The following is a 27,132-nucleotide window of genomic DNA, read 5'->3' as shown; positions in this document are numbered from 1 at the left end:
GAAAGTTTGGGGAAGAAGTGGTAAATAACTGAATTTTGATGGATGGGTCTCATAAAAGCCACTCTTGTGCCTTGAGCCTCATCCAGTTCTTTGGAAAGACAAAATAATGTGTAACCAGGTCCCCATTCATGAGGGGTTTACCTTCTGCTTTGTGGCAGATGATAACACAAGATTATCTCTGATTAAAAATCCAAACTGTGTTGGAAAGAAAACTTGTGGAATGATGGAGAATAATGAGGTCCTTGCAGGGTGATTGTTGTTGTTGTTTAGTTGCTAAGTCATGTCTGATTCTTTGTTTCCCCATGGACTGTAGCTCACCAGACTCCTCTGTCCATGGGTTGTTCCAAGCAAGAATGCTGGAGAGTGTTGCCATTTCCTTCTCCAAGGGATCTTCTCGACCCAGGGATTGAACCTGTGTCTCCTGCTTGGCAGGCAGATTCTTTACCACTGTCACTCATCATTTGTGGAATTGCATTGTGAATGTGAGCTTTGCAGTATGCGGAAGAAAAAGATAAACCGTTGCCCCAGACAGAGGTAAACTGTGAGTGGGGCACAGAATTTAGGAGAGATTATGAGTCTCAACTGAAGCAGAGGGTCAATTTGGCAGATGATGAAGCAGCAGTGGATAATTAAGGCCAGGATAATTTGGGGAGCACTTTGATTGTCAGGCTTAGGAATCTAGGATTTAAGGTGGCGCCTTGGTAAAGAATCCTCCTGCCAATTCAGGAGACTTAAGAGAGGTGGATTCAGCCCCTGGGTCAGGAACTTCCCCTGGAGAAGGAGATGGCAACCCACTCAAGAATTCCTGCCTGGAAAATTCCATAGACGAAGCCGGCAGGCTACATTCCATGGGGTCCCAAAGAGTTGGACACAACTGAGCGAGTAAATAGCAATAGCCTGTGGTGTGCGTGCGTGCGTACCTGTGTTTGCAGCAGTCCTTGGTACACGTTTGGAGCTTGGGGCTACAGTGCCAGCTGCAGCCGTGGGGCGCCTCTGCTCGCTCTCCTGGTGACTAAGAACAAGGAAGACATGAAGCTTGGTGGTTACATAATACACTGTGACACGGCAGCCTCCCTACTTCCTGATTCCATCCGCTGATGGGGCCAGAGCAAGGAACCGGTCCGGTGGGAGGCAGTGAATGCGGCTCGGGGGAGTTAGAGATGAAGACCGACATTTTCCATAGAGAACCAGCGGTATACTTAGTAGGCAAAACATTTGAATCAAGTAGCGGTCAGATGAAGGAAGTGAATTTCAGTGGAACAGGAGCTGTGGCCTTGTGGCCCGTGAAAGCGTCTAGAAACCGGGAACTAACTCCTTCTGCTGAATTCGGTGCAGTTTCTCCCAGACCACTTCATCAGCCTGCCCTTGTTCTGAATTCATAATACAGTCTAAAAGCTCAGTAGTCGATCACCTCCAACATACCTCTAGGAGTCTGTGCCAAGGCTATAGAAGAACACGTATTTGATTGATTCTCTTCACAAAGAGAGGCTGCTTGAACATGTATACACTACTACATTTTAAATGGATAGCCAACAAGGACCTACTGTACAGCACAGGGAACTCTGCTCCATGTCATGTGGCAGCCTGGGTGGGAGGGGAGCCTCAGGGAGAATGGGTATATGTATCTGTATATGTATGGCTGAGTCCCTTTGCTGTCCACCTGAAACTGTCACAACATTGTTAGTGGCTATATGCCAATACAAAATACAATGTTTAATTTTGTTTTTTTAAAGAAGCCACTTGAAAATGTGGGGCTGGTAGTCTGCTCCTTCCTTTCCGAGATAGACTGATGGGAGCCCGAGTCTATTGGCAGTCTGCTGAACCAGGTGGATAGCCGGCTCAGGAAAAGAGCAGGAGGCAATGGCTACTGTTCACGACTGGCAATGGCAGGGTTACCGTTCTTCCCTTTTTGATGACCCTTGTGGGATCTGGCAAATGGATTGAGTGACCAGCCTCATGTTCATCAGAGCTGCAGAGATGGGGAATCTCATGGACTCCTTGGATCCTCAGGTACATGGATAGAACCCAATCTCTAAGGTGGTTCTTTCTCCCTGAAGGGAAGCAGCTCACTCATTATGAGAGAGGGCAAGAAATACATTTGCTTTAAAAAAAAAAAAAGGTTTACTGAAGTCTAACACACCATAAAATCCACCCATTTTAGACAGATAGTTCATTGATTTTGAGTAAATACGCAGAGTTTGGAGACCATCAGCACCACCAAATCCCATTTTAGGATGTTTCCGTCTCTCTCTAAAGCTCCCTGGTGCCCGTTATGCTCAGTCACCATTCACACCCTCAACCCCAGGAAACAATGAAATGCCCTATGCCATTGACAGCCATTGGCTTCTTCTGGATACTACAGATAAATAAATGGAAGCCTAATATATTTTGTACATATGACTTTTGTTTCGCATAATGTCTTTGAAGGTCATCTGAGTTGCAGTGTATTCATAGTTCATTCCTTTTTATTTATTTATTTTTTAAAATATATTTATTTGAATTGGAGGCCAGTTACTTTACTCTATTGTAGTGCTTTTGCCATACATTGACATGCATCAGCCACAGTTCAATCCTTTTTAAAAAATATTTATTTCTATTTTATTTGGCTGCACTGAGTCTTAGTTGTGGCACGCAGGATCATTCATTGTGGCATGTGGGATCTAATTCCCTGACCAGGGATCAAACTCAGGCCCCCTGCACTGGGAGTATGAAGTCTTACTGGATCACCAGGAAGGTCCCTTTTATTCTTTTTTATTGCTGAGTAATTTCATTGTATGGACAGACCATATTTTATATATCCATTGATTCTTAAGTGAATGAGTTGTTTCTGGTGTTTGGCTGTTATAAATAATGCTGCTGTGTTGGCTTCTTGTCAATGTCCTTACAATGTCCAATGACCACAAACTTGGTGACTTGAACAACAGGATTTTCTTCTCTCACAGATCTGAAGGTCAGAGATCGAAAATCAAGGTGTTGACCGCCTGTGCTCCTTCTAGAGGCTCTCAGGGAATTCTGTTCCTTGTCCCTTCTAGCTTCTAGTGGTGATGCCAATCCTTGACTTGAGGTCACGTTACTTCACCCTGTGCCTCCAACCTCATGCTGCCTTCTCTTCTGTAAATCTCTTAAAACTCCCTCTGTCTCTCTCTTATCTGGATACATAGGATTGTGTTTAGGTCACAGCCTGAATTTTCAGAATAACCTCCTCTCCTATCTTTATCTTGTTTTTTGCTACCTTGAAACACTTGCGTGTTTCAAAATCTGATGTGTATCTTTGCGGGGGTGGGGGGGGGGTTGGTATTTTTCTACATACGACAGTGACTTTGAATATTCACATGAAGTTGTGTTGACATGTTTCCCTTTCTCTTTGTAAATAACTAGGAGTAGAATTGCTGGGTTGCATGTTTAACTTTTTAAGAAACTGTCAAACTGAGAGGTTATATCATTTTACATTCCTACTGGTAATGCATAAGGGTTCCAGTTTCTCCACATTCCTGCCAAGTCTGCCTTTTAAAAGTTACAGCCATTCTAGTGGGTGTGAAATTGCAGCTCCTTGTGGTTTTAATTTGCATTTCCCTGATGACTAATGGTTGTTGGACATTTTTTCTTGCTCTGATTATTCATCGTATATAATTCATGGTAAAATGTCTCTTCAGAACTCTTACCCATCTTAAAATTGGATTGTCACCTTCTTTTGGAGGTACAAGAGTTAGTCTGCTGTTTTTCACCATCTGGTCCAGTCCTGAGTGCTGTGCTGATGGCGATCACCTTGATGAGAAAGTGCTAAGGTGCCCCATTTCCACAGGATGCCTAGAACTGGGGGCAAGGAAGCCACTGGGGTTTAGTTTATTACTGGGCTGGGGGATGGATGGGACTCACAGTTGGCCCTTAGGCTGCCAATTACTGTCAGGGAAGCCAGGAGATGGCTCGCCCTGTGGCCAAGAGATCAGAAGCTCAGTGGTATTGTAGGCTGATAACTCTTAATATAACCATTTTAATTAAGGAGTTGTGTCTGTAATGATACATTTACTCTGTCACTTCCCATACTATACTATTAAAAAATCCCTGGTATAGGTTCCACATCTGAGTGTCTCAACACTCTGTCTCCAGTCTGTAGCACAATATGTGGAACATATCAGGCAACCAACCAAAACTTGTTGGATGGAGGAATGACTAAAATGCCAGCAGTGGGAATCCAGGAGGATGCTCTCTGCTTTTCAGAAGGGGATTCACTTGAAATGATTAAAGAGGTGGTTATTTGTTGGAGAATTGGTTCAATAACTAAAGTATGTGCTCTTTTTTTAAGTTGCGTATATTGTTTTTAATTTTGGCTGCGCTGGGTCTTCACTGTGGCACATGGCAGCGTCTCTTGTTGCAAAGCACAGGCTCTAGAGTGAGAGGGACCAGCAGTTGTGGTGCACGGGCTCAGTTGTCCTGTAGCGTGTGGGATCTTGGATCCCTGACCAAGGATTGCACCCGTGTCCCCTGCATTGGAAGGCGGATTCTTTACCACTGGACCATCAGGGAAGTTCCCTGGGTGTGCTCTTCGGTGACTTGTATTTTAAGTGCCACCGATGCCATCATTTCTGTCTTCTGTTTCTCCTTTCCAGCGATCTATAACTACAACGCCTCTCAAGATGTGGAGCTGTCCTTGCAGGTTGGAGACACAGTTCACATCCTGGAAATGTATGAGGGTAAGTCTGGATGGCCTTCTGCCAGATGGGTGGGGAGGCCCGAGCAGTGTGAGTTACTTACTCATAAGGCTCTTGGAGCAAACATCAACACAGTTTACTTCCTGAAGCGATGCTAGTAAAAATCTAGGAAGCGCTTAGGGTTTTGTACCAGGGTGGTTTCAAAACAGCCAGCTGAGTGCCCGAGCACAGATGTGCTCAGAGACCAGAATCAAAATATGTGACTCTGCAATCTGTAAGTTACAATGCTCTTGTGTATCCCCATCCTATTTAATTCTGATGACAGTCCTCTAAGGGTGGCAAGGCAGTGTTTATTTTTTCTAATTAAGGAAAAATATATATGACTGACTTTCAAAACTATAGAACTCTTTTTTTAAAAGGTTTTGTTTATTTTTGGCTCTGTTGCCTTGCTTTCTCTAGTTGGGGCGAGCAGAGGCTACTACTCTTCGTTGCAATGCTCGAACTTCTTCTTGGGGTGTCTTGTTGTGGAGCACAGGCTCTAGGTGCGTGGGCTTCTATTTACAACACACAGGCTCAGTAGTTGTGCACACGGGCTTCATTGCTCCATAGCATGTGGAATCTTACTGGATCAGGGATCGAACCCCTATCGTCTGCATTGGCAGGCAGATTCTTATTCTCTACGCCACCAGGGAAGTCAAAAACTATAGAACTCTTAAAAATTACATGAGTACCCCACACTCACTTTTTTAAATGTAGGAAACATAATGCTCGTTTTATACTTGAGAAAACTAATATTCAGAGAAAATAATATACCTTGTGTCATACAGCTAGTGACAGAACCAGGTGAAATGAGACACTTGATTTCTGGTGGCTTCTCATGAAGCAGGACCCTAATATGTGAAAGATGGTGTCTTTTCATAGGTACTGTGAATAGATCAGATCAGATCAGATCAGTCGCTCAGTCGTGTCCGACTCTTTGCAACCCCATGAATAAATAGGGAGAGCATATAATTCAACTGGGCTTCTCAGGTGGAACTAGTGGCAAAGAGCCTGCCTGCCAGTGCAGGAGACTCAAGAGACACAGGTTCTATCCCTGTGTTGGAAATATCCCCTGGAGGAGGGCATGACAACCCACTCCCATATTCTTGCCTAGAGAATCCCATGGACAAAGGAGCCTGGCGGGCTTTGGTCCATAGGGTCACAAAGAGTCAGACACGACTGAAACAACTTAGCATGTACACATAATTCAGGTTCAAAAAGGCAAAAGAGTTTATTTCTTAGTAAAATTCTCTCAGATAAAATAATTAAATTGATTTAATAAAAAAAAAAGTGACTCTGGATGCAGAAGGCCCTGGCTCCGGAGGAGACAAGTGCATCACTGGGCTGATGGGAGATCAAAGGAAGCATGGCTGATGAAGTGGCTCGCTCTTCTCACCTCTGAGTGTTGCCAGATTTGGGGAGAAACGAGGGAGAGACTTACTGGTGTTGCTGAAATTCCTTCAAAGAATTAGGTCAGGGCGACTGTAGGTGCCGAAAGCCTTCTAGTATATTTCCTGCAACTAGATCGGGTTGGGGGGCAGGGTGTCCCAGTTAACCTGTAAGTGGACTGTTGGACAGTATCCAGGCTCCCAGCTCATCTGAAGAGCACAGGTCATGGGTGCACTCATGCCGCCCCACCCCAGACTTCTCACTACCACCCTAAATCCTAGTAGAACTCCAGTGTTGCCACATTTCTAATCCAAATGCCTAGAGCACAACAAACACGTCTCTAGGCCACTGACATTGAGAATCAAGGCAAAAAACTGAGAATCCATTTATTCTTTCTGAAGACTGGGGCAGGAATGAGGTGGAAGTGAGGCAGATTTTTCTCATATGGTGAGTTTCCCTCGTGGCTCAGATGGTAAAGAATCTGCCTGCAGTGCAGGAGATTTGGGTTTGATACCTGGGTTGGGAAGATACCCTGGAATAAGACATGGCAACCCACTCCAGAATTCTTGCCTCGAGAATCCCATGGACAGAGGAGCCTGGTGGGCTACAGTCCATGGGGTCACAAAGAGTCAGACATGACTAAGCGACTAAGCAGAGCACAGAGGCTTGTTAGGACAAGAACTGTGAATTTGCAGGGTCTGGTCCCACCACATAAATGGTTGTGATCATGGCATTGTGAGGGTGGTTTTCTAGAATCCACCTCGGCTTCTGAGGTTCAGACAGACAGACACAGGATGGAGAAGAGGAGATGGGAAGTTAAAAGGACAGGAAGTAGGGCTCAGCCACAGAAAAGCTAAGCTGTCTGCTGCATTGCGTAGAAGATTCCACTGTTACTGCTGCTTCCCTTTGGTTTTAGGCAAAGAGTTGGTAGTTTGCATTATCCTTCTACCTGTCACACACTTCAGAGTGTTGATGTGCAGCTTCTGCAGGTGGGGAGGAGGAAGGGAGGGAGGGCTGCATGGTCTCTTCCCTCTCTGCTGTCTCTCTCCCATTTTTATTCACACCATCTCAGGTCCAGTCATATGTCAGTTCTATGGTATCAGCAAGACACAGGGATAATCTGCTTACATTCTTGAGCTCCTTTGCATATTAAACATGGCCTTACTAGGTCATGCCACTTGGTCAGGGGCCAGATCAATCCATTCTACTTTTTATGGGCTTCCCTGCTGGCTCAGGTGGTAAAGAATCTGCCTGTAGTGCAGGAGACCTGGGTTTAATCCCTGGGTTGGGAAGATCCCCTGGAGAAGGGAATGGCAACACACTCCAGTATTCTTGCCTGGCGAATCCCCATGGACAGAGGAGCCTGGTGGGCTGCGGTCCATGTGATTGCAAAGAGTTGGACATGATTGATCAACTAAGCACAGCACATCACCCTTTATGGGGACACACATTTTTCCACTGTACATGTAAGACACGTGAAAAGTTTCTATAGGCTTGAAAATAAAATATATTTTACTGGTATTGGGTATGATTTCTATAGATGGCAATTAGATTCTGATTTTATCCCTGTTTTTTCCCCCAAATTTGCTATGTGCTAATCTTCTTTTGAATTTCTGTTACTGAGAGAGCTGTGTTAAATCTTCCACCACTGTAGTTTGTGTCGGTTTATGATTTGACATACGTCATATGGTTTGACATACGGTTTCAGGGTTTTTTGCGGTCTGTATTCTCAGACCTGTTTTGAGGTACATACAATTTTGAAATTGTTATATTAGACAGTCCCAACTTTGAATTCCTGTTTATAAAGCTTTGATCATTGTCTGCAGTATGCTGTCTGTTTTGTCTGAAATTGCAGCCAGTTCACGGGCAGTGCCAGGGCTCCCCTTTTTTGTCCCCCTGGCCCCACAAAGCTGTTCTAAATGCTGCTCAGAGACTCAAGGGATCTTTTCTTAATTCAGCAAATACCTCAAGAGGAAAGGAGCTCCCAGTGCTGGTCTCCTCTTCCTGAGTTTGGTCTTTTTCATATCTAGACCTAGTAATTCTTCACTTTACCACGTTAGCTCTTTCTGTGTGCCTGTTGTGTGCTTATGTTATACTTAAGCTTTTCTAATTGACCTGCAGAGTGTAGGAGCGAAGAGCATACAGTTGATCTGAAATCAAGTGGCTGATATCTTTTAAATACATTTTCAAAATTCTCTTTTCCTTTGTTGTTATTATTGGCATTGCTGGGCAGCATGTGGGATCTTAGTTCCCTGATCAGGGATTGAACCCATGCCCCCTGCATTGGGAGCATGGAGTCTTAACCACTGGACTGCCAGGGAAGTCCCAGAGTTATTTTTTCATATTTATGTGACACAAGCATGTTTCTGGAAATATTTGATTAATGCACTTTGTCCTCATAGGATTCACATTAATGGTCATTTTAAGTGTGTATACTATTTATACTTTACTGAGCAATCTCTCAGTTGACCACTGAACATTCCTCAAAGTAGCACTCCTACGGACCAAGGTAAGGTGGTCACTGAGCTTGGTTGACTATAAGTATAAATATACGAACACGTCTATTGTAAATACCTTCCGGAGCTTGAGTCCAAAAGCCACACTGCACCTGATGTATTACAACTCACACCGCAGTATACTTTCTGGAAGCACTGGCAGTCAGTGCTGCTAAGTCACTTCAGTCGTGTCCGACTCTGTGCGACCCCATAGACAGCAGCCAACCAGGCTCCCCCGTCCCTGGGATTCTCCAGGCAGGAACACTGGAGTGGGTTGCCATTTCTTTCTCCAATGCAGGAAAGTGAAAGTGAAGTCGCTCAGTCATGTCCACCTCTTGACGACCCCATGGACTGCAGCCTACCAGGCTCCTCTGTTCATGGGATTTTCCAGGCAAGACTACTGGAATGGGCTGCCATTGCCTTCTCCGTCAATAGAGTCATGCAAAAAACTTACTTGAACCCTGCTCTGTCTGGATTGTGATGATCCAGATGCTGTAGGTCCTCACAGCAAGAAGCAGATTTTCTTGTTACCGTGAAATGCTTGGGGGCCTGCCATAGAATTCTCATCCCAGAGAAGGATGTCAGGGACTTCCCTGGTGGTCCAGTGGCTTTCCCAGTGGCTCAGTGGGTAAAGAATCCACCTGCAGTACAGGAAATACAGGAGATGCAGGTTCGATCCCTGGGTGGGAAAGATCCCCTGGAGGAGGAAATGGCAACCAACTCCAGTATTCTTGCCTAGGGAATCTGCATGGACAGAGGAACCTGGCGGGCTACAGTCCATAGGGTCACAAAGAGTGGGACACGACCGAGCAACTAAACACACACGCAGCAGTGGTTAAGACTCCAAGCTTCCAATGCAGGGGGTGCAGGTATAATCCGTGGTTGGGAAACTTAAGATCCCACATGCCAGGGGAAAACTTTTTATTTTTGTATTTTTCCTAAAATTTTTTTTAAATTGGAGGATAATTGCTTTACAACATTGTGTTAGTTTCTGCCATACATCAACATGAATCAGCCATAAGTATACATACGTCCCCTCCCTCTTGAACCTCCCTCCCACCTCTCAAGGTTGTCACAGAGCACCAAGTTCGAGCTCCCTGCATCATATAGCTAGCGAATTCCCACTGGCTGTCTGTTTTATATATGGTAATGGATATGTTTCAGTGTTACTCTTTCAATTCGTCCCTCTCTTGCCCCCACTGTGTCTACAAGTCTGTTCTCTCTGTCTGCGTCTCCATTGCCTCCCTGCAAAAAAAAATAAGGACCTCAGTGCCTGTTCTATAAAAGTGGACACGTGTCAGGGTGTGTATGGGGGTATTTAGAGCATGAGCTTTTTCACTTCATTAATAGCCAGGTGACAGATCAGCTTTTTACAGAGATGATGATACTGGCTTAAGTTTTAAAAGTGTGTATTTTATGGGATTAATTTTTTCTAATGGTGCTCGCCTTGCCAGACAGAGCAATAGATTCTTCTATCTGCTAAGTACCTCGCATTCTTGGCTGGGTTCTCAAATTCCTTGATTATTATAGCCGGTTCAGGACACAGTGAAGGCAGGAGTGCTTTGCAGATATTCAACATGATGGAAATGCTGAGTAATAACTTGTGTTCTAGCCCTCCTCCCCCCACCTCTTTAAAAAAATAAACGAAGTAGAAACACCCACAGTACTGCCAGATGGAATTTAAGGGTGGTGCTGGCATCATTTCATGGCCCAGGGGTGGCGGGCAGGGGTGTGTCTTTGAGCTTCCTGTCTTCCTGACTCCAGGGGGTCCTCCCCGCAGACACCCTACCCCACCCTGCCTTTGAGATATTTGCGTACCAGACCTGGGTGGGCTCTTCAGGCGTGGACATGAGTCCACCTTTCCAGAACCCAGACTTGGAAATTTCTTTCCTGCCCACAACCTGCAACAGTACTGCGCAGGACTCTCTCTGTTGTTTCCCATCCTGTGGTTCAGTGAATGGTTCTCCAAGTGGTAGCTCCTTGGAGGTCTGCTCCTTCTTCATCCATGGGACCCCTGCCTACCATGGCTTCTTGTATACAGTAGGTGCTCAAGTCTATTGAACGAGTAAAGAGAGATCAAGGACAGCTAGTGTGGAGAGTAAGGGGTGTGTAGGGTCACCCCACACAGTCCCTGGTAGTACAAGGCAGGGCTTTTCTCCTTCCATGACACGCCAGCATTGCTCTGCCCTATACAGACTACCTACAGAAGGATTTGGTTATCACGTGAGTTGCTTTTTAAAAACATGGTTTTATTGAGATAGGTTTCAAATACCATCCAGTTGACCCATTTCCCTGGCAGTCTAGTGGTTAAGACTTTGCCTTTCAACGCAGGGAGGGTGGGTTCGATCCCTGGTTGGTAAGCTGGGATGCCACATGCATAAAACAGAAGCACTGTTGTAACAAATTCAATAAATACTTTTTAAATGTTCCGCATCAGGAAAAAAAAAAAGTATTTTTAAAAAAGGGGATGCAATTTAATGGCTATTTACAAAGCACTCTATTCACAGAGTAGGGCAATCATATAACTCTACTTTCAGAATGTTTTCATTATCTCCAAAGAAACCCTCTATACTCATTCATGGTTATTACCCCCCAGCTCCAGGCAACCACTAACCTAATTTCTGTCTCTATAGGTCTGCCTGTTTGTTCTAAGACATTTCATGTAAGTGAAATCGTGTGACATGTGGTCCTTTGTGACTGGCTTCTTCTACTTAAAATAATCTTTTGGGGTCTCATTCATGTTGTAGCATATGTCGGTACTTCATACCTTTTTCTTTCTAAATAATAATTATTAAATGCATAGATCACGTTGTATTTATCCATTCATCAATTAACGGACATTAGGGTTGTTTACACTTTTTCGTTATTATGAATAATGCTACTGCCCTCAACTTGTACGTACACGTTTTGTGTAGATACATGTTTTCACTTGGGTTTATCCCTTGGAGTGAAATTGCTGGCTCATATATGAGAATTAGACCGTAAAGAATTATTGATGCTTTCTCACTATGGAGCTGGAGAAGACTCTCGAGAGTCCCTTGGACAGCAAGGAGATCAAACCAGTATGTCCTAAGGGAAATCAACCCTGAATACTCATCAGAAGGACTGATGCTGAAGCTGAAGCTCTAATACTTTGGCCACCTGATGGCGAAGAGCTGACTCAATGGAAAAGACCCTGATGCTGGAAGAGACTGAGGGTAAGAGGAGAAGGGGACGACAGAGGATGAGATGGTTGGATGGCATCACTGATTCATTGGACATGAACATGGGCAAACTACAGGAGATAGTGAAGGACGGGGAAGCCTGGCATGTTGCAGTCCGTGGGGTTGCAAAGAGTGGAACATGGCTTAGTGACTGAACAACAACAATGGCAACTCTGTATTTAACCTTTTGGGGAACTGCCAAACTTACTGCTTGAGCTTTGGCTCTAAAACAGGAGACCACAGTCCACATGAGCAAGTGTTCCATCCCTCATCCCTTATCATGGTTTCTCTCTGTGACCTTGTCCCTGAACATCATTTGTTACTAAAGATAAGGGAAGGGAGTGGAATTGACTGAGAAGATATATACTGCTCATCTTTCATAGCCCGCCTCCATGTTGCTTTCACCAACTTTTTCAGGAGACAGAAATCCGCAAGGACCAAAGCAGGTGTCCTTCCCTTTCTTCCTCTGTGGCATTGGCCTGCCTGCAGCAACTGGCTTGTTTTTGCTTGTTTATCCAGACAAAAGGTTTGTCAGTGAGACCACTATTCTCCATCTCGGTGTTCTTTCCTACCCCAGATCCATGAGCATGACTGAGAAAGCGTTGAAACCTAGGAGAGATTTCAGCTGTGGTCATCTATTCATTCAACAGGACTCACTGAGCAAGTACTATGCTCTTAGGTGCCAACGACATTTATTGAGCACAAGAGATGATACAGCACTGTTACCTAAGTAACAAAATGGCCAGGTTCCTGCTCTCTTAGGGTTTTCATTCAAGGGATAGATGATAAGACAAGTGAACAAAATCTGAGAATAAGAACATTTGGATTCTTGTAAGTGCTGTGGGGAGAAAAGGGTAGTGTTACATAGACCAGAAAGGTAAGTGAAGGTGGTGAAGAGGGAGAGAAGGACCACTTTAAAAAAAAAAAAAAACTTATAATTTTTTATTGGATTATAGCCGATCAGCAATGTTGTGATTATTTCAGGTGAACGCAAAAGGACTCAGCCAACCATATACATGTATCCATTCTCCCCCCAAACTCTCCTCCCATCCAGGCTGCCAAATATCATTGATCAGAGTTCCCTGTGCTATACAGCAGGTCCTTGTTGGTTATCCATTTTGAATAAAGCAGTGTGTACACAGGACCACTTTAGATTGGACAGTTTTGTTTCTATCTTATCTAGGTTTAGCTGTTCCTGGGCAATACATTTGAATTCTCTTTATGTCATGGTCACTTCATCTAAAATAGGGTCACTGTTTGAATTGAAAGTGATTAAACCAAAGTGACTTAAAAAGTCAGGTTTCTGCATCCCTTCAGCCATGAAGCCCTCCTCTCCTGTAATTAACCAGATTCCAGTCACAAGGGATTTCTTGCCCAGGGTCTGTCGTTCCATCAGCAGGTATTAGTCTCCTGCCTTTGCTTCATATCCATTAGTTAACTTGTTTTCACCTCCATAAACCACTCAAAAGCTCAAGAGAGACAGTGACTGGTGTGAACAGTGTTTTCTGGGGGTAAACAGAACAAATTTGGCTCCTGTTGGAAATAACAAAATGAGATTATGTCTCAAAGGCCTTCCAAGCTCTACAGAGGCAGGCATAGAGTAAAGTTTTACATGATTTCAGTGTAATTTGTAAAGACCTAGAGGAGAGCCCAAACAGTTGGGTTAGAACCGGAGGAAATGGGCAGTTCTGAAAAGATGAAATAAAAAGGAGCACTTGTGTGTATATCAGGAGGTTCTCAATATACCCATGCTATGTCTTCTGTGTGGAATGAGGCCAGTTTTGAAATGCACCTTAATCAAGAATCAATACTGTATGATATGAAAAAGAATAGAAATGGATTACGACTTGGGCTATACAACCTTTGAGTCTCATTTTTTGTAAAGCAGGCTTTTCTGAGTAAGCAGTATTATGACAGGTAGATAAAGTTACATGGTACTGGATTTTAGCTCCATAGCTGACAAACTTTCTAACAGAGGCGTAAAAAAGAAGAGAGTCCATTGGAAGAGTTTATTCCAAGAAGCAGCCTAATCAGTGTGTTTCTGGGAAGTGGAATTAAGAATCCTCCATTGGAAAAGGGAACCTTCCCACACTGTTGGTGGAAATGTAAATTGGTACAGCCACTATGGAAAAAAGTATGGAGGTTCCTCAACAAAAACAAAAATAGAGTTGCCATATGATCCAGTAATCCCATTCCTGGGCATGTATTGGGACAAAACTATAATTCAAAGAGATACTCACACCCCTGTGTTCATAGCAGCACTATTCACAGTATCCAAGCCATGGAAACAACCTAAATGTCCGTTGATAGATGCGTGGATAAAGAAGATGTGGTACACATATACAGTGGAATACTACTCAGCCAGAAAAAGGAGTGAAATAATGCCTTGCAGCAACTTGGATGGACCTGGAGATTATCGTATGAAATGAAGTCAGAAAGAGAAAGACAAATACCATAGAATATTGTTTATATGTGGAATTTAAAATACGACACAAATGAACCCAAGAAACAAACACAGACTCTCAAATACAGAGAACAGACTTGTGCTTGGAGGAGGAGGGGAGTTGGGGAGGAAGGATTGGGAGTTTGGAATTAGTGGATGCAAACTAGTGTGTACAGAAAGGATAAACAATATGGCCTTACTGTATACTGTAGGGAATTATATTTAATATCCTGTGATAAACTGTAATGGAAAAGAATATGAAAAAGAATATAGTGTATAGCTTTGTATAGCAGAAATGAATACAACATTGTAAATCAACCATTCTTCCCTAAAACTTAAAAAAAAAACTCTCCAGTGGACCATGCGATACAGTCAGGACTTATCAAAGGCTTTCAGAGCTTCTGATTTGAAAATTTGTATCATCACCTCCTCCAGTCCTGTGAGTCAGCCTGGTAGTCTTGTCATCCCTTTATTGTTCCTTTTTTCTGTTCACTCCCTTCTCTACCTCAGTTCCTTCTCTGTTTGTTCAGTCATGCTAGTGACCATAAAACAAGTGAGAGAAAATCAAACTTGATTTAAAAAAATCAGTCCTTAACAGCATGTATAAAAGTTGACTGGGTATAAGCTGAAATAAGGCATTCGATGTATTTGTAAGTTTCGTTTACTTTCGTTACCCTGTTTGTCACAGTAATGGGAACTTCATTGTCATTCAGAATCCATAGCCCTACCAGGTTAGGAAAACAATCACCTTTCTCAAACGTGAATGGCAGTGTGCCCAACAGCTTGGATTTTACGACAAGGATTGCGTGCAAACATTTTGCCTCCAGCCTTGAACGCAAAATAGGCCCCGTGGTGTTTTGATGAGTGTGCCGGTCATTTCCCACATCTGTTTGACCTTCACCTTAAGGCCACCTGGTCAGCTACTACTCCTGGGGACACGTGTTCCCGAGATGTGTTTTTCCATAGATGTTTGGCAGTAGGAGGGTGTTTATAAGAAAAACTAATTAAAAAGTAGAGTTGGTGAAAAGTCTCATTTCAGGTTTCATCTTTTAATGTTTTTATTGGCATATAGTTGATTTCCAACGTTGTGTTAGTTTCTGCTGTACAGCAAAGTGAATCAGTTACCCATTGTTAATATTATGTATCCGTTCTTTTTTAGATTCCTTTCCCATACAGGTCATTACAGAATATTGAGTAGAGTTCCCTGTGCTATATAGTATGTCCTTATTAGTTATCTGTTTTATATATGCTGGTGTGTATATTGCAGTCCCAGTCTCTCAATTTATACCTCCCCTACCTCAGGTTTCATCTTTATTTAAAAGAGACTGCCTTCTCTTCTTTTTCCTTTTGAGATATATTCAAGCGTGCTTCTAAAATGCCATCTTGAAAACGTATGTTCTTGGCATATAGGAAAATGTAGGATCTTTTAGGATCAGGGTGAGGACCTTTTTCTTTTTAAAAATTTTTATTATGTTTTTGGCTATGCTGGATCTTCGTTGCTGCTAGGGGTTTTTTTAAGTTGTGGCAAGCAGGGGCTACTCTCATTGTGGTGCTCAGGCTTCCCACTGTGGTGGCTTCTCTTGGTGTGAAGCACTGGCTTTCTAGGGTATTTGAGCTTCAGTGGTTGCAGTTCCCGGGCTCTAGAGCACAGGCTCAGTAGTTGTGGTGCTCGGGCTTAATTGCTTTGCATCATGTGGGACCTCCTGGATCAGGAATCAACCCCGTGTTTTCTGCGTTGTTAGGTGATAGATTCTCTACCACTGAGCCACCAGGGAAGCCCCAGAACCCTTTCTGAGTGGAGCCTTCTTTGGGTTACTTCATCCTGAGCTGGTACTTGGTGTTGGCCCATTTGGGCAGCTACTGCTGCTGCTGCTGCTAAGTCGCTTCAGTTGTGTCCGACTCTGTGCGACCCCATAGACGGCAGCCCACCAGGCTCCCTCGTCCCTGGGATTCTTCAGGCAAGAACACTGGAGTGGGTTGCCATTTCCTTCTCCAAGGTGTGAAAGTGAAAAGTGAAAATGAAGTCGCTCAGTCGTGTCTGACTCCTAGCGACCCCATGGACTGCAGCCTACCAGGCTCCTCTGCCCATGAGATTTTCCAGGCAAGAGTACTGGAGTGGGTTGCCATTGCCTTCTCTGTGGGCAGCTACCTATGTACTGAAACAGGCAAGCTCAGCCTGAAAGCAGAAGTGTATTGGGAATGTTCTGGAGGAGGGTTCTTGGGAGCTTCTGGTTTTCTCCAGGGGATCTTGGTGGCATCTAGGGGTCGAGAAGGAGGCCAAGTGATGAATAGGTTCTTTACATCTCAGGCACACGCATTCACACTTCTGATTGTAACTTTTATCAAAAAATGCCTTCGGTATCTCATCCCCCATTGCAACATACAGCACGTCCGACCATCGTGGGTCTGGGTAAGACTTTGTGAAGTATTCATGGGAAGAAAAAGGCCTAGAGGAAAGTTCAAAATTGATTGAGGGCAAACTGGCATTAGGTAGTTCTCTTGCTTGTATCTGGAGGGAGAAGTAAATAGATGTTTCTGCTTTGCTTATGGTATTGTGAGTAATTTATGACCTTTAAAAGCATGTAAGGAGGCTTAAGCATCATAAATTTTAACTCTCTGCTAAAGCCACCCCCATTTTATTCAACCCATGGAAGCAAATCATGCCATAGAAAGGGATGTTACAGCACAAAACAGAGAGAGACTCACAGACTTAGAAAACAGACTTATGGCTGCTGGGGGGAAGGGATAGTTAGGGAGTTTGCGACAAACATGTACACACTGCTTTATTTAAAATAGAAAACCAACAAGAACCTACTGTACAGCACAGGGAACTCTGCTCAATGTTATGTGACAGCCTGGATGGGAGGGGAGTTCGGGGGAGAATAGATTCATGTATATGTATCCCTTTGCTGTTCACCTGAAACTATCACAACAAAGTTAATCGGCTACACCCCAATGCAAAATAAAAAGTTTAAAAAAATAGAAGTGTTATAAGAGTGGAAACCCCAGTACCTATAAAACTTATGTGCCCCAAAGTAGTATTAACTGTACCTAGCAATAGCAGGAGAACATCAGTTCTTTTCCTGGCCTCCTCCATGTATAACTCAGGCTACAAATAGGGATGGACAAGGCAAGACAGAATAATCTTGTTACAGATTATTCATCTAACCCTTATATTCTGTATAGGCATCCTCAATGATTATCTTTTGAACAGGAATATTAAATGTGTGTGCATTTATCTTTGACAATAGAAGTAGATTTTATTTTCTTTTAACTGGGGTATAGTTGCTTTACAATGTTGTGTTAGTCTCTGCTGTACAACAAAGTGAATCAGCTGTATGTACACTTATATCCTCTTGCTCGTGAGCCTCCTCACCCCCCATCCCACCCCTGTAGATCGTCACAGAGTGGGGAGCTGAGCGCCCTCTGCTATACAGCAGCCTTCCACTAGCTATCCAGTTTACACATGGTAGTATATATATGTCAGTGCTACTGTCCAATCCATCCCCACCACCCACCATGTCCCTCCACCTGCGTGTCTATTCCTGCGCTGCAGATCGATCTGTATCATTTTTCTAGACTCCACATATGTGTGTTAATATATGGTATTTGTTTTTGTCTTTCTGACTTACTTCACTATGTATGACAGACTCTAGGTCCATCCACATCTCTACAAAGCATCCAATTTCGTTCCTTTTTATGGCTGAGTAATATGGCTTAGGCAGTAAAGAATCCATCTGCAATGCAGGAGACCTGTGTTCTACCCCTGGGTTGAGAAGATTCTCTGGATAAGGGAATGGCTACCCACTCCAGTATTCTTGCCTGGAGAATTCCATGGACAGAGGAGCCTAGCGGGATCAGTCTTTGGGGTCACAAAAGAGTTGAACACAATTGAGTGACTAACACTTTCACGTTTCAGTATTGCCAAATAGATTTTAAAATAGCTATACTATACCTAGCAATTTAGTTCATCTTCTAAGTGGCAGAAGCAATGAACACTAAATTCCCGGCTTTGAATGCTTGTATAGTTTTCACCATGCAGGACTAAGTATCTGTTACTATCATTGGAATTAAAGGATATGGGTCGGGGAGACTTTTTCTTCTTTACATGTCTTCCTGGCAGATTCACTGCCCGCTGAGTGTTCAGCCAGGTCTTAGAGTCACCCATTCTGGTGACCTTTGAGTTCCTTTGCGGCTATATTCAGTCTCTGCTCAGGCCCTGGGTATTCAGCACCACGTTGTCTGGTTATTCTAGGCACTTGTCATATGGTTTTTCTATCACCCAAGTTGTTTCTTCTGCTTTTTCTTGTTCTTTCCCTTAAGTTATGTTTTCTTTCTTTTCTTGGAGGAGGCAATTATTGTGTTGGAAAACAGAAGTATATATTCTTATCAGCCCTCAGGGTGAAGCTTCCTCCAGCATGATTCCAACATCTATATTGTTGCTGATAAGTGCTCAGTCCTGTTCGACTCTTTCCAACCCCATGGACCATAGCCCGCCAGGCTCCTCTGTCCATGGGATTCCCCAGGCAAGAACACTGGAGTGAGTTGCCATTTTCTTCTCTAGGGGACCTTCTTAACTCAGGGATCAGTTGCCAGTAATTTAATAATTTAGAGAGGTTCTGCTCCTTGTTCTAGGGAGCACAGACACATGCCTCAGAAATCAAATGAATGAGAATCCCATATAGAGTCCCCTGCAGTCATTAGCATAGGAAGCAGATAGTGGCCCTAAGTGAAGAAGTGGATCCCTCTATTATGTCCTTGGGTCCTCACTGCTCCAGCTTTGGCGTTTTCCCTTCCTCTACGTGCCAGACATTGAGTGAAGGGCTTTCGTACACTGCATCTCAGTTCTAACAATCCTAGGAGATCAGAGTTACCGATGCCTGTTCAATAAATGTGAATATCGAGACATTGAAGACATTGACAAAGCTGTGAAATGGCAGAGGTCTCATTCCCACCAGGGGCCCCTGGAATCCAAAGAGCATTCTTTCCATGTTCCAAGGCCTTTGGGGAAACAGCATTTCTGTTTTGAACATAAAGTACAATTTTCCACAGAGGGTGAGGTTCTTTTGCTGTTTGAATGACTGTCAGATGAGTTGCCTGCCACTCCAAATGTATCAGGGTGAGCTCTTTCTGCACTTCTCTCCCTCCGTGGCTCTTCCACACAAACTTGTCCCTCTGGCCGATGGTCTCCTGCTTGCCCCCCAAGCTCGGTGTGTGCTTGGACCCACTTCACCCTCGGTGCAGGGTGCTCATCAGCCTCCACACCCCTCCTCCCCACCTGTTTTCAGCAGCTGGCTTCCTCCAAGTGGGTAGGCATACCTGTTCTTCAGGAGCCTAGCAGAATTGTCTCCCCCTACATCCAGAGAGATCGGTCCCCCTCCTGCAGCCCACACTCTCTGGGGAAGAATGACTGAGGTGGTGGGCAGTCGTAACTGACAGTGTGTCCAAGCCCCTCAGGTGTGGTAGGTGGATCAGGAAGGACCAGCAAGCAGAGAGGTCTCTGCAGGGGTCTCTGACACCTACCAGCCTGTGGCAGTCTCTCCCTCCCTGTGTGTCTGAGGATGTATGGCTCAGGTCCTGGGTTGTGTCCTCCCGCCTGAGTTAGTGAAGAGGGCACATGGGTCAGATTCAGCCATCTTTGGCTCTGACACTCTGGGAGCGTCCCACGTGGTTTGTATTTCAGCTTTTCTGATGTTTTGCCACCAGGACTTTAGAAAAAATTATTATGGTTGCACTAGGTCTTCACTGCTGCTCACCAGTTTTCTCTAGTTGCGGCGAGCAGAGGCAACTCTGTTGCGGTGCCTGGGTTTCTCATTGCAGTGGTTTCTCATAGAGCACAGTCCCAGCAGTTGTGGCTCATGGGCTTAGTTGTTCTGTGGCTTGTGCGATCTCCCCTGACCAGGGATTGAACCTGTGTCCCCTGCATTGGCAGGTGCCTTCTTAATCACTGGACTGCCAGGGACGTCACACCAGGACTCGATGTTGTCACCGGTCTTGGGTTCCAACTCTGCACTGTCGGTCTCTTCTCACCCTTGGTAGTGTCTTTTCAGCCCTGGCTCTCTGGGTCCACAACATTGTAGGCTTGCTTGTTCATTTTTAGGAGGCATTCCGTTGAGGAATTTAGAGCAGGTTTCTAGGAGATCAGGCTGAAGGGATCCTAGATTCAGCACTGGGTCACACTGGAGGGCTTTCCTCACATCACCCGACTTGTCCTCTGTGCGAAGGCTCACGTGTTTCCAGTCCCTCTGCCCGGGATCAGGTTCCTGCCTTGCTGGAGCCTCTGGCCCCCTTCAGAAATGAAGGCAGCCTTCATCTCTTACCTCTCATCCCAGTGTCCTCAGGTGGAGTGGCAGTTTCATTGAAAAAGCAGTCTGCACCGAAATTCCAGAATTCTTTCCATTGACAGATGGATGGACCTGGATAAGGAAGGTGTCGTGTTCATATACAGTGGACTATTACTCAGCCATAAAAGGGACGAAATTGTGACATTTGCAGAGATGTGGGTGGACTTAGAGTCTGTCATACAGAATGAAGTAAGTTAGAGAAAAGTATCATATATTAACATGTTTATATATGGAATCTAGAAAAATGGTCCTGATGAACCTATTTGTAGGGAAGGAATAGAGACATGGACACGGGGCCTGGGGGGAGGGTGGGACGAACTGGGAGAGTAACACTGACATATACACACTCCCATGTGTAAAATAGCTAGCTAGAGGGAATCTGCCGTCTAGCACAGGGAGCTTAGCTCAGTGCTCTGTGATAACCTAGGGGGATGTAGTGAGGGGTGGGGTGGGAGGGAGGCTCAAGAGGGAGAGGATATATGTATACACATAGCTGATTCATGTTATACAGCATAAACTGACACAACATTGTAAAGCAGTTATTCTCCAGTTAAAAAGAAAAAGTCTGCACTGAAATTCCAGAAATCCTGGTTAACTAGACATGCAAGTTAATTATGACTTCATCCTCACTTGTCTCCTTCTGTTCTACTAGCAATTACATTAGAAATTGTTCCAGATCAGGAGTGGGTGTTATTGGAGTCCCAAACTCCTAAATCAGCATCTCCCACCCCCAGAACCTAGCATTGTTCCTTGTAAAAGCAGGCCTTCTTCAATATATCCCATTTGATGAAATTATTCCTCATTCACAAACCTGTATTCCTTTCTCTCCCATTTTGCAAATATCGGTGCTGATGATAACAAAATCAATCTAAGAGAAAGTTCCAGCAAGTTCATTGCTACTACAGAGGAAACTGCATGTGGCATCCGTTTATTTCAGCTTGCTTAAACTGGTTGGGTAAGTTAGAGAAAATTCCACCACAGAAGAGTGGAATTAGTGCCAGGAGCCAGAGGGACAAACAACTGTCAGGATTACTTTGCTTTAGAAAACAAAGAAAAGGCCACATCAAGCATATTGAAAGGGAATGGGCAAACCAAAGTCAAGAGGTTGATCAGACTGGAGGAGATCTTTTCCCTTCCTCTCACTGAGCTTCAGAATCGCAGAGAGAGTCCCCAGTTTTGCAGGAGAAATTTGTGTATGTCACCTCTGGTTTGTCGGCTGTAACTTGAATCTGCTCCTCCTGTGGGTCCACCGCCTGGACCAGATCCTTCCATCTGTCTGAGGAGGTGTGTGCTGTTGGAAAAAAGTCATGTCATCACCATGTCTTGTGGGCAACCAGAGCAAACCTCTCTTAGCTGTGGGGTTGGATTTTACGAGCGGAGGAGAAAGGAATGTTTTGGGGGAAGGATGTTTGAGAGATCAGAGCCTTCCTACCTTGAAATGAATAGTTGACCAATGGGAGTCTGGCAGAGCTGGTGAGTACAGAACCAGGATGGAGACCTAGGCTTTTGGGTTTCAATGAGTCTCATAAGAAGTGGTGTCTCTTCTGTCCCTGGCCTCCCAGGCAGGTGCTTGGGCCCCACCCTGCTCTGCCACTGGCTATGGGATCTTGGAGAGAAGAGAAGGATGTCTCAGACCTTGCAGTCAGTCTTGGCCCAGAGGAGCAGATTTTAGGGGGTCCTCCATCAGTCTGTTCTGTCCGTGGCCATTAGCTCTAGGAGTTCTCTTTCTCATTAATATATTCATCCAAAATGTATTGAGTGTTTGCTGTGTGCCAGATACCACAAAGACACGACTCTTTCTTGTTCATTCAAGAAGCAAAAGCCGGAAACCGCCATCTTTCTTTTCTGCTAACTTGCTGTGCTTGTGTCTTTGGGGTTTATATTGAGCGGATTCTGTGGCCAAGCTGCCCCCCACCACCACCAGGAGCAGTGAGGGGGCAGTGAGCTATGAAGTATGCCCTAGGAAGCCCATGTTCAGATCCTCATCTTAGCTAGCAAGTCACTGCTTGACTCTGGACAACCTTTTCAGTTCCTTGCCTGTTGTTTCCTCTTTTTCGAGGTGAGGGTGTTAAATTTCTGTGAACTCAGTTCTTTGGAGCGCAGGCTTCTAGCAGTTACTGCACATGCCTGACTCAAAGGCACAAAATCGAGCTCAGATTATTAACATGGATGACCGATCGTCTCACAAAACGATACTAAAGAATAGAATTGCCTCTGACTGTCTTTGCATCCTTTTGCTATCTGCCTTTGAACTTAGTTTCAAAAGCCCCACTGAGATGGTCCTTGCATTCAGAAAGTGGACTTCCTGAACCCCAGTGGCTCTGTGCTGCCTTCAGACAAAGATGTAGCAACGAAGTCCAGTAGAGGTTTGCCCCCCTTCCCAGCTTCCCTCTAGGAAGGGACCTCAGGCTTGTCCTGAGGGACACTCACTGGGAATGTGAGAATAGGCTGTGGCCATGGAAACCTGACAGGCTCACCTGGCCTGCAGGGAATGGAACCTTCGACCTTGGCCTAATTAACTCTGCTTCAGCCAGCGAGCTACCAGGCCGGTGACACATACAAAAACCAACAGGATTTAGCCCTGGCTCTTCCTCCATCAGGACGGCCTAGCTGTGTAAGGCACAGACCTGCCTTCAGGTTCCAGAGTCCTCTGAAGGTGTGGTTCTGAATCCCACTCCTGACCAGCCAGGCTTTGGGCTTCCCTGGTGGCTCAGCAGAAAAGAATCTGCCTGCAATGCGGGAGACATGGGTTTGATCCCTGGGTTGGGAAGATCCCCTAGAGAAGGGAATGGCAACCCACTCCAGAATTCTTGCCTGGAGAATCCTACAGACAGAGGAGCCTGGCTGGCTACACTGCCCAGAGAAGGTGCATAGAAACCATGGTTCCCTATCTCTTTCTTGCCTTTAATTCCTGGGAAGGTCAAAAATTATGATTGTACAACAGTGCGAATGTACTTAATGCCAATGAACTGTGTACTTTCAAATAGTTAAAGTGTTAAAATTCATGTTATGTATATTTTACCACAATAAGAATAATTTACTGATGGAGCAGAGAGGAAACAGATTTATTCTGGGACTGCAAAATGAGAGATTTTACAGAATGCTTCATGCCTTACACATGTAAATGATGGTTTTATGGTTCAAAAAAAATCTTCCGAGTCAGTAAATGCCTTCAGCATATTCATAACCCTGCCTTTGTGTGCCAAGTGTCTTCAAGCATTACCATTAAAGGCCCTTTTGTATTTCATTATTTGTTTACAGTCTATTTCCTTCCTCCTTGAAGACAGTGTCTGGCATGCTAGGGTTGAATAAGTGTTTTATGTATAATAAATGAATGACCACATTAGCAATGTGAATCCTCAGCAGAGAGAACTTTCTGTCCACGCATGCTAAAGTAACCCATCTCCACTTGTCACTTTTTTTTTGTTTAAATTGAAGTATAGTTGATTTACAGTGTTGTGTTAGCTTCAAGTGTACAGCAGTAATTCAGTTAAAAAAACATATACATGTATATTTGTTTTTCACATTCTTTTCCATCTTTAGGTTATTATAAAATATTGAATATAGTCCCCTGTGCTAGACAGTAGGTCCTTGTTTGTTATCTATTTTACGTGTAGTAGTGTGTAATGTTAATCCCTAACTCCTACTGATTTATCCCTCCTTCCTACCTTTCCCCTTTGGTAAACATAAATTTGTGAGTCTGTTTCTGTTTTTGTAAATAAGTTCATTTGCATCCTTTTTTAGACTCCACATGTATATTTGGGATTTCCTGGTGACTCAGACCATAAAGAATCTACCCGCAGTGCTAGAGACCCAGGTTTGATCCCTGGGTCAGGAAGATCCCCTGGAGAAGGGAATGGCTACCCACTCCAGTATTCTTGCCTGGAGAATCCTGTGGGCAGAGGAGCCTGGCAGGCTACAGTCTATGGTGTTGCAAAGAGTCAGACGCAGTTGATCGACTAATACCATTTTTAAGTAATGTCATATATTTATCTTTCTCTGACTTACTTCACTTAGTATGATCTCTGGGTCTGCCCATGTTGCTACAAGTGGCTTTATTTCATTCTTTATTATGGCTGAGTAATATTCCACTGTGTATATAAACCACATCATCTTTATCCATTCTTTTGTTGATAGACACTTAGGTTGCTTCTGTGTCTTGGCTGTTCTGAGTAGTGCGGCAGTGAATGTGAGGGTGCATTGTCACTCTTTCCCTAATAACTTTTAGCCCTTAATGAAATGACTCTTTTCATATCCCTGTGTGTTCACGTTTGTTTTTCTCTTCCCATTAAAAAATGAGACCAAGTATGACAAGGATGTTATAGGTCTTGCTCTCCTAAGCATCTTTTTGTTGAATGAGTAAATGAATCTCCAGACTGGGATTGAATTTTTGGAAATAGCAATACTCGTTCAGAATCAGTTTTGGAGCCCCAAACAAGAAAGAAGAACAATGTCATTGGAGAGACACAATACAAAGTAAAAACAATCGAGAAATTGGAGTAAAAATTCTGATTTTTCACACGTGGCTGAAACTGGTTTCAAGGTACCTTCCAACAAAAATATTCAGTAATACTTGAGCAATGCCTTTATTGTTGAATTCTGTGTCACTTTGAGGTGGATACTTCGTAATGTTCCTTTGATTAGTTCAGTTCAGTTGCTCAGTCATGTCCGACTCTGCAACCCCATGGACTGCAGCATGACAGGCTTCCCTGTCCATCACCAGCTCCTGGAGCTTGCTCAAACTCATGTCCATCGAGTTGGTGATGCCATCCAACCATCTCATCCTCTGTCATCCCCTTCTCCTCCTGCCTTCAATCTTTCCCAGCATCAGGGTCTTTTCCAAGGAGTCAGATCTTTGCATCAGGTTGCTAAAGTATTGGAGTTTCAGATTCAGTATCAGTCCTTCCAATGTGTATTCAGCACTGATTTCCTTTAGGATTGACTGGTTGGATCTCCTTGCAGTTCAAGGGACTCTCAAGAGTCTTTTTTTTTTTAATATAAATGTATTTATTTTAATTGGAGGCTAATTACTTTACAATATTCTATTGGTTTTGCCATACATCAACATGATCTCAAGAGCCTTCTGCAACACTACAGTTCAAAAGTTTCAATTCTTCAGTGCTTAGCTTTCTTTATAGTCCAACTCTCACATCCATACATGACTACTGGAAAGCCATAGCTTTGACTAGACGGACCTATGTCGGCAAAGTAATGTCTCTGCTTTTTAATATGCTGTCTAGGTTGGTCATAGCTTTTCTTCCAAGGAGCAAACATCTTTTAATTTCACGGGTGCAATCACCATTTGCAGTGATTTTGGAGCCCAGAAAAATAAAGTCTGTCACTGTTTCCCCATCTGTTTGCCATGAAGTGACAGGACCGGATGCCATGATCTTAGTTTTCTGAATGTTGAGTTTTAAGCCAACTTTTTCACTCTCCTCTTTTACTTTCATCAAGAGTCTCTAGTTCTTCTTTGCTTTCTGCCAAAAGGGTGGTGTCATCTGCATATCTGAGGTTATTGATATTTCTCCTGGCAATCTTGATTCCTGTTTGTGCTTCATCCAGCCCAGCATTTCTCATGATATTCTCTGCATAGAAGTTAAATAAGCAGGGTGACAATATACAGCCTTGACATACTGCTTTCCCAGTTTGGAACCAGTCCATTGTTCCATGTCCATTTCTAACTGTTGCTTCTTGACCTGCATACAGATTTCTCAGGAGGCAGGTAAGGTGGTCTGGTATTCCCATCTCTTGAAGAATTTTCCAGAGTTTGTTGTGATCCACACAGTCAAAGGCTTAGCCTTAGTCAATAAAGCAGAAGTAGATGTTTTTCTGGAACTCTCTTCCTTTTTCAATGATCCAACGGATGTTGGTAATTGGATTTCTGGTTCCTCTGCCTTTTCTAAATCCAATTTGAACATCTGGAAGTTCACGGTTCACACACTGTTGAAGCCTGGCTTGGAGAATTTTGAGCATTACTTTGCTAGTGTGTGAGATGAATGCAATTGTGCAGTAGTTTGGACATTCTTTGGCATTGCCTTTCTTTGGGATTGGAATGAAAACTGACCTTTTCCAGTCCTGTGGCCACTGATGAGTTTTCCAAATTTGCTGGCATGTTGAGTGCAGCACTTTGACAGCATCATCTTTCAGGATTTGAAATAGCTCAACTGGAATTCTTCACCTCCACTAGCTTTGTTCGTAGCTTTTTGTTCCTTTGATAAGTTTACATTTTTTAATGTTTTTTAGAAATTGCAGTGAAATGTATATACAGTGAAATACACTCATCTTAGGTACAATGCAAGGAATTTAAACAAATTGAGTGTACAACGTGTGTCTAATGCTCCAGTCAAGATACAGAGCCCTCCCTGTGCTCCAGAAAGTTCCATCACCTTCCTCTGTGCAATTCCCACTTTCAAAAAAAAACCAAAACTCTGCTAATTTAGGTCACCATGGACTGATTAGTCTTTCTGCCCTTCAGCTTTATGTAAATGGAACTATGCATGTCTGTTTCATTTAGTTTCTTTCATTCTGCATAATGCTTTTTAGGTTCACCCATGATGTGTATAGCTGTAG

General features: G+C 43.9%; 1 protein-coding gene across 1 annotated transcript in view; it reads left to right on the top strand.

The window, feature by feature from the left end:
* The first annotated feature begins 4,612 nt into the window (after nucleotides 1-4,612).
* DOCK5 (dedicator of cytokinesis 5) overlaps nucleotides 4,613-27,132 on the top strand; it is a 204,452-nt gene continuing 181,932 nt past the window's right edge. Inside the window, exon 1 of the mRNA XM_005903060.3 lies at nucleotides 4,613-4,691. Coding sequence (XP_005903122.2) covers nucleotides 4,682-4,691 — 10 coding nt within the window. The 5' untranslated portion in view covers nucleotides 4,613-4,681. The remainder of the gene's footprint in view (nucleotides 4,692-27,132) is intronic.

This window comes from Bos mutus, chromosome 8, assembly GCF_027580195.1.
Source record: "Bos mutus isolate GX-2022 chromosome 8, NWIPB_WYAK_1.1, whole genome shotgun sequence".
NCBI classification, from domain to species: Eukaryota; Metazoa; Chordata; class Mammalia; order Artiodactyla; family Bovidae; genus Bos; species Bos mutus.
Note: the sequence above shows the minus strand (reverse complement) of the source record. Positions and strands in the feature narration are given on the sequence as shown.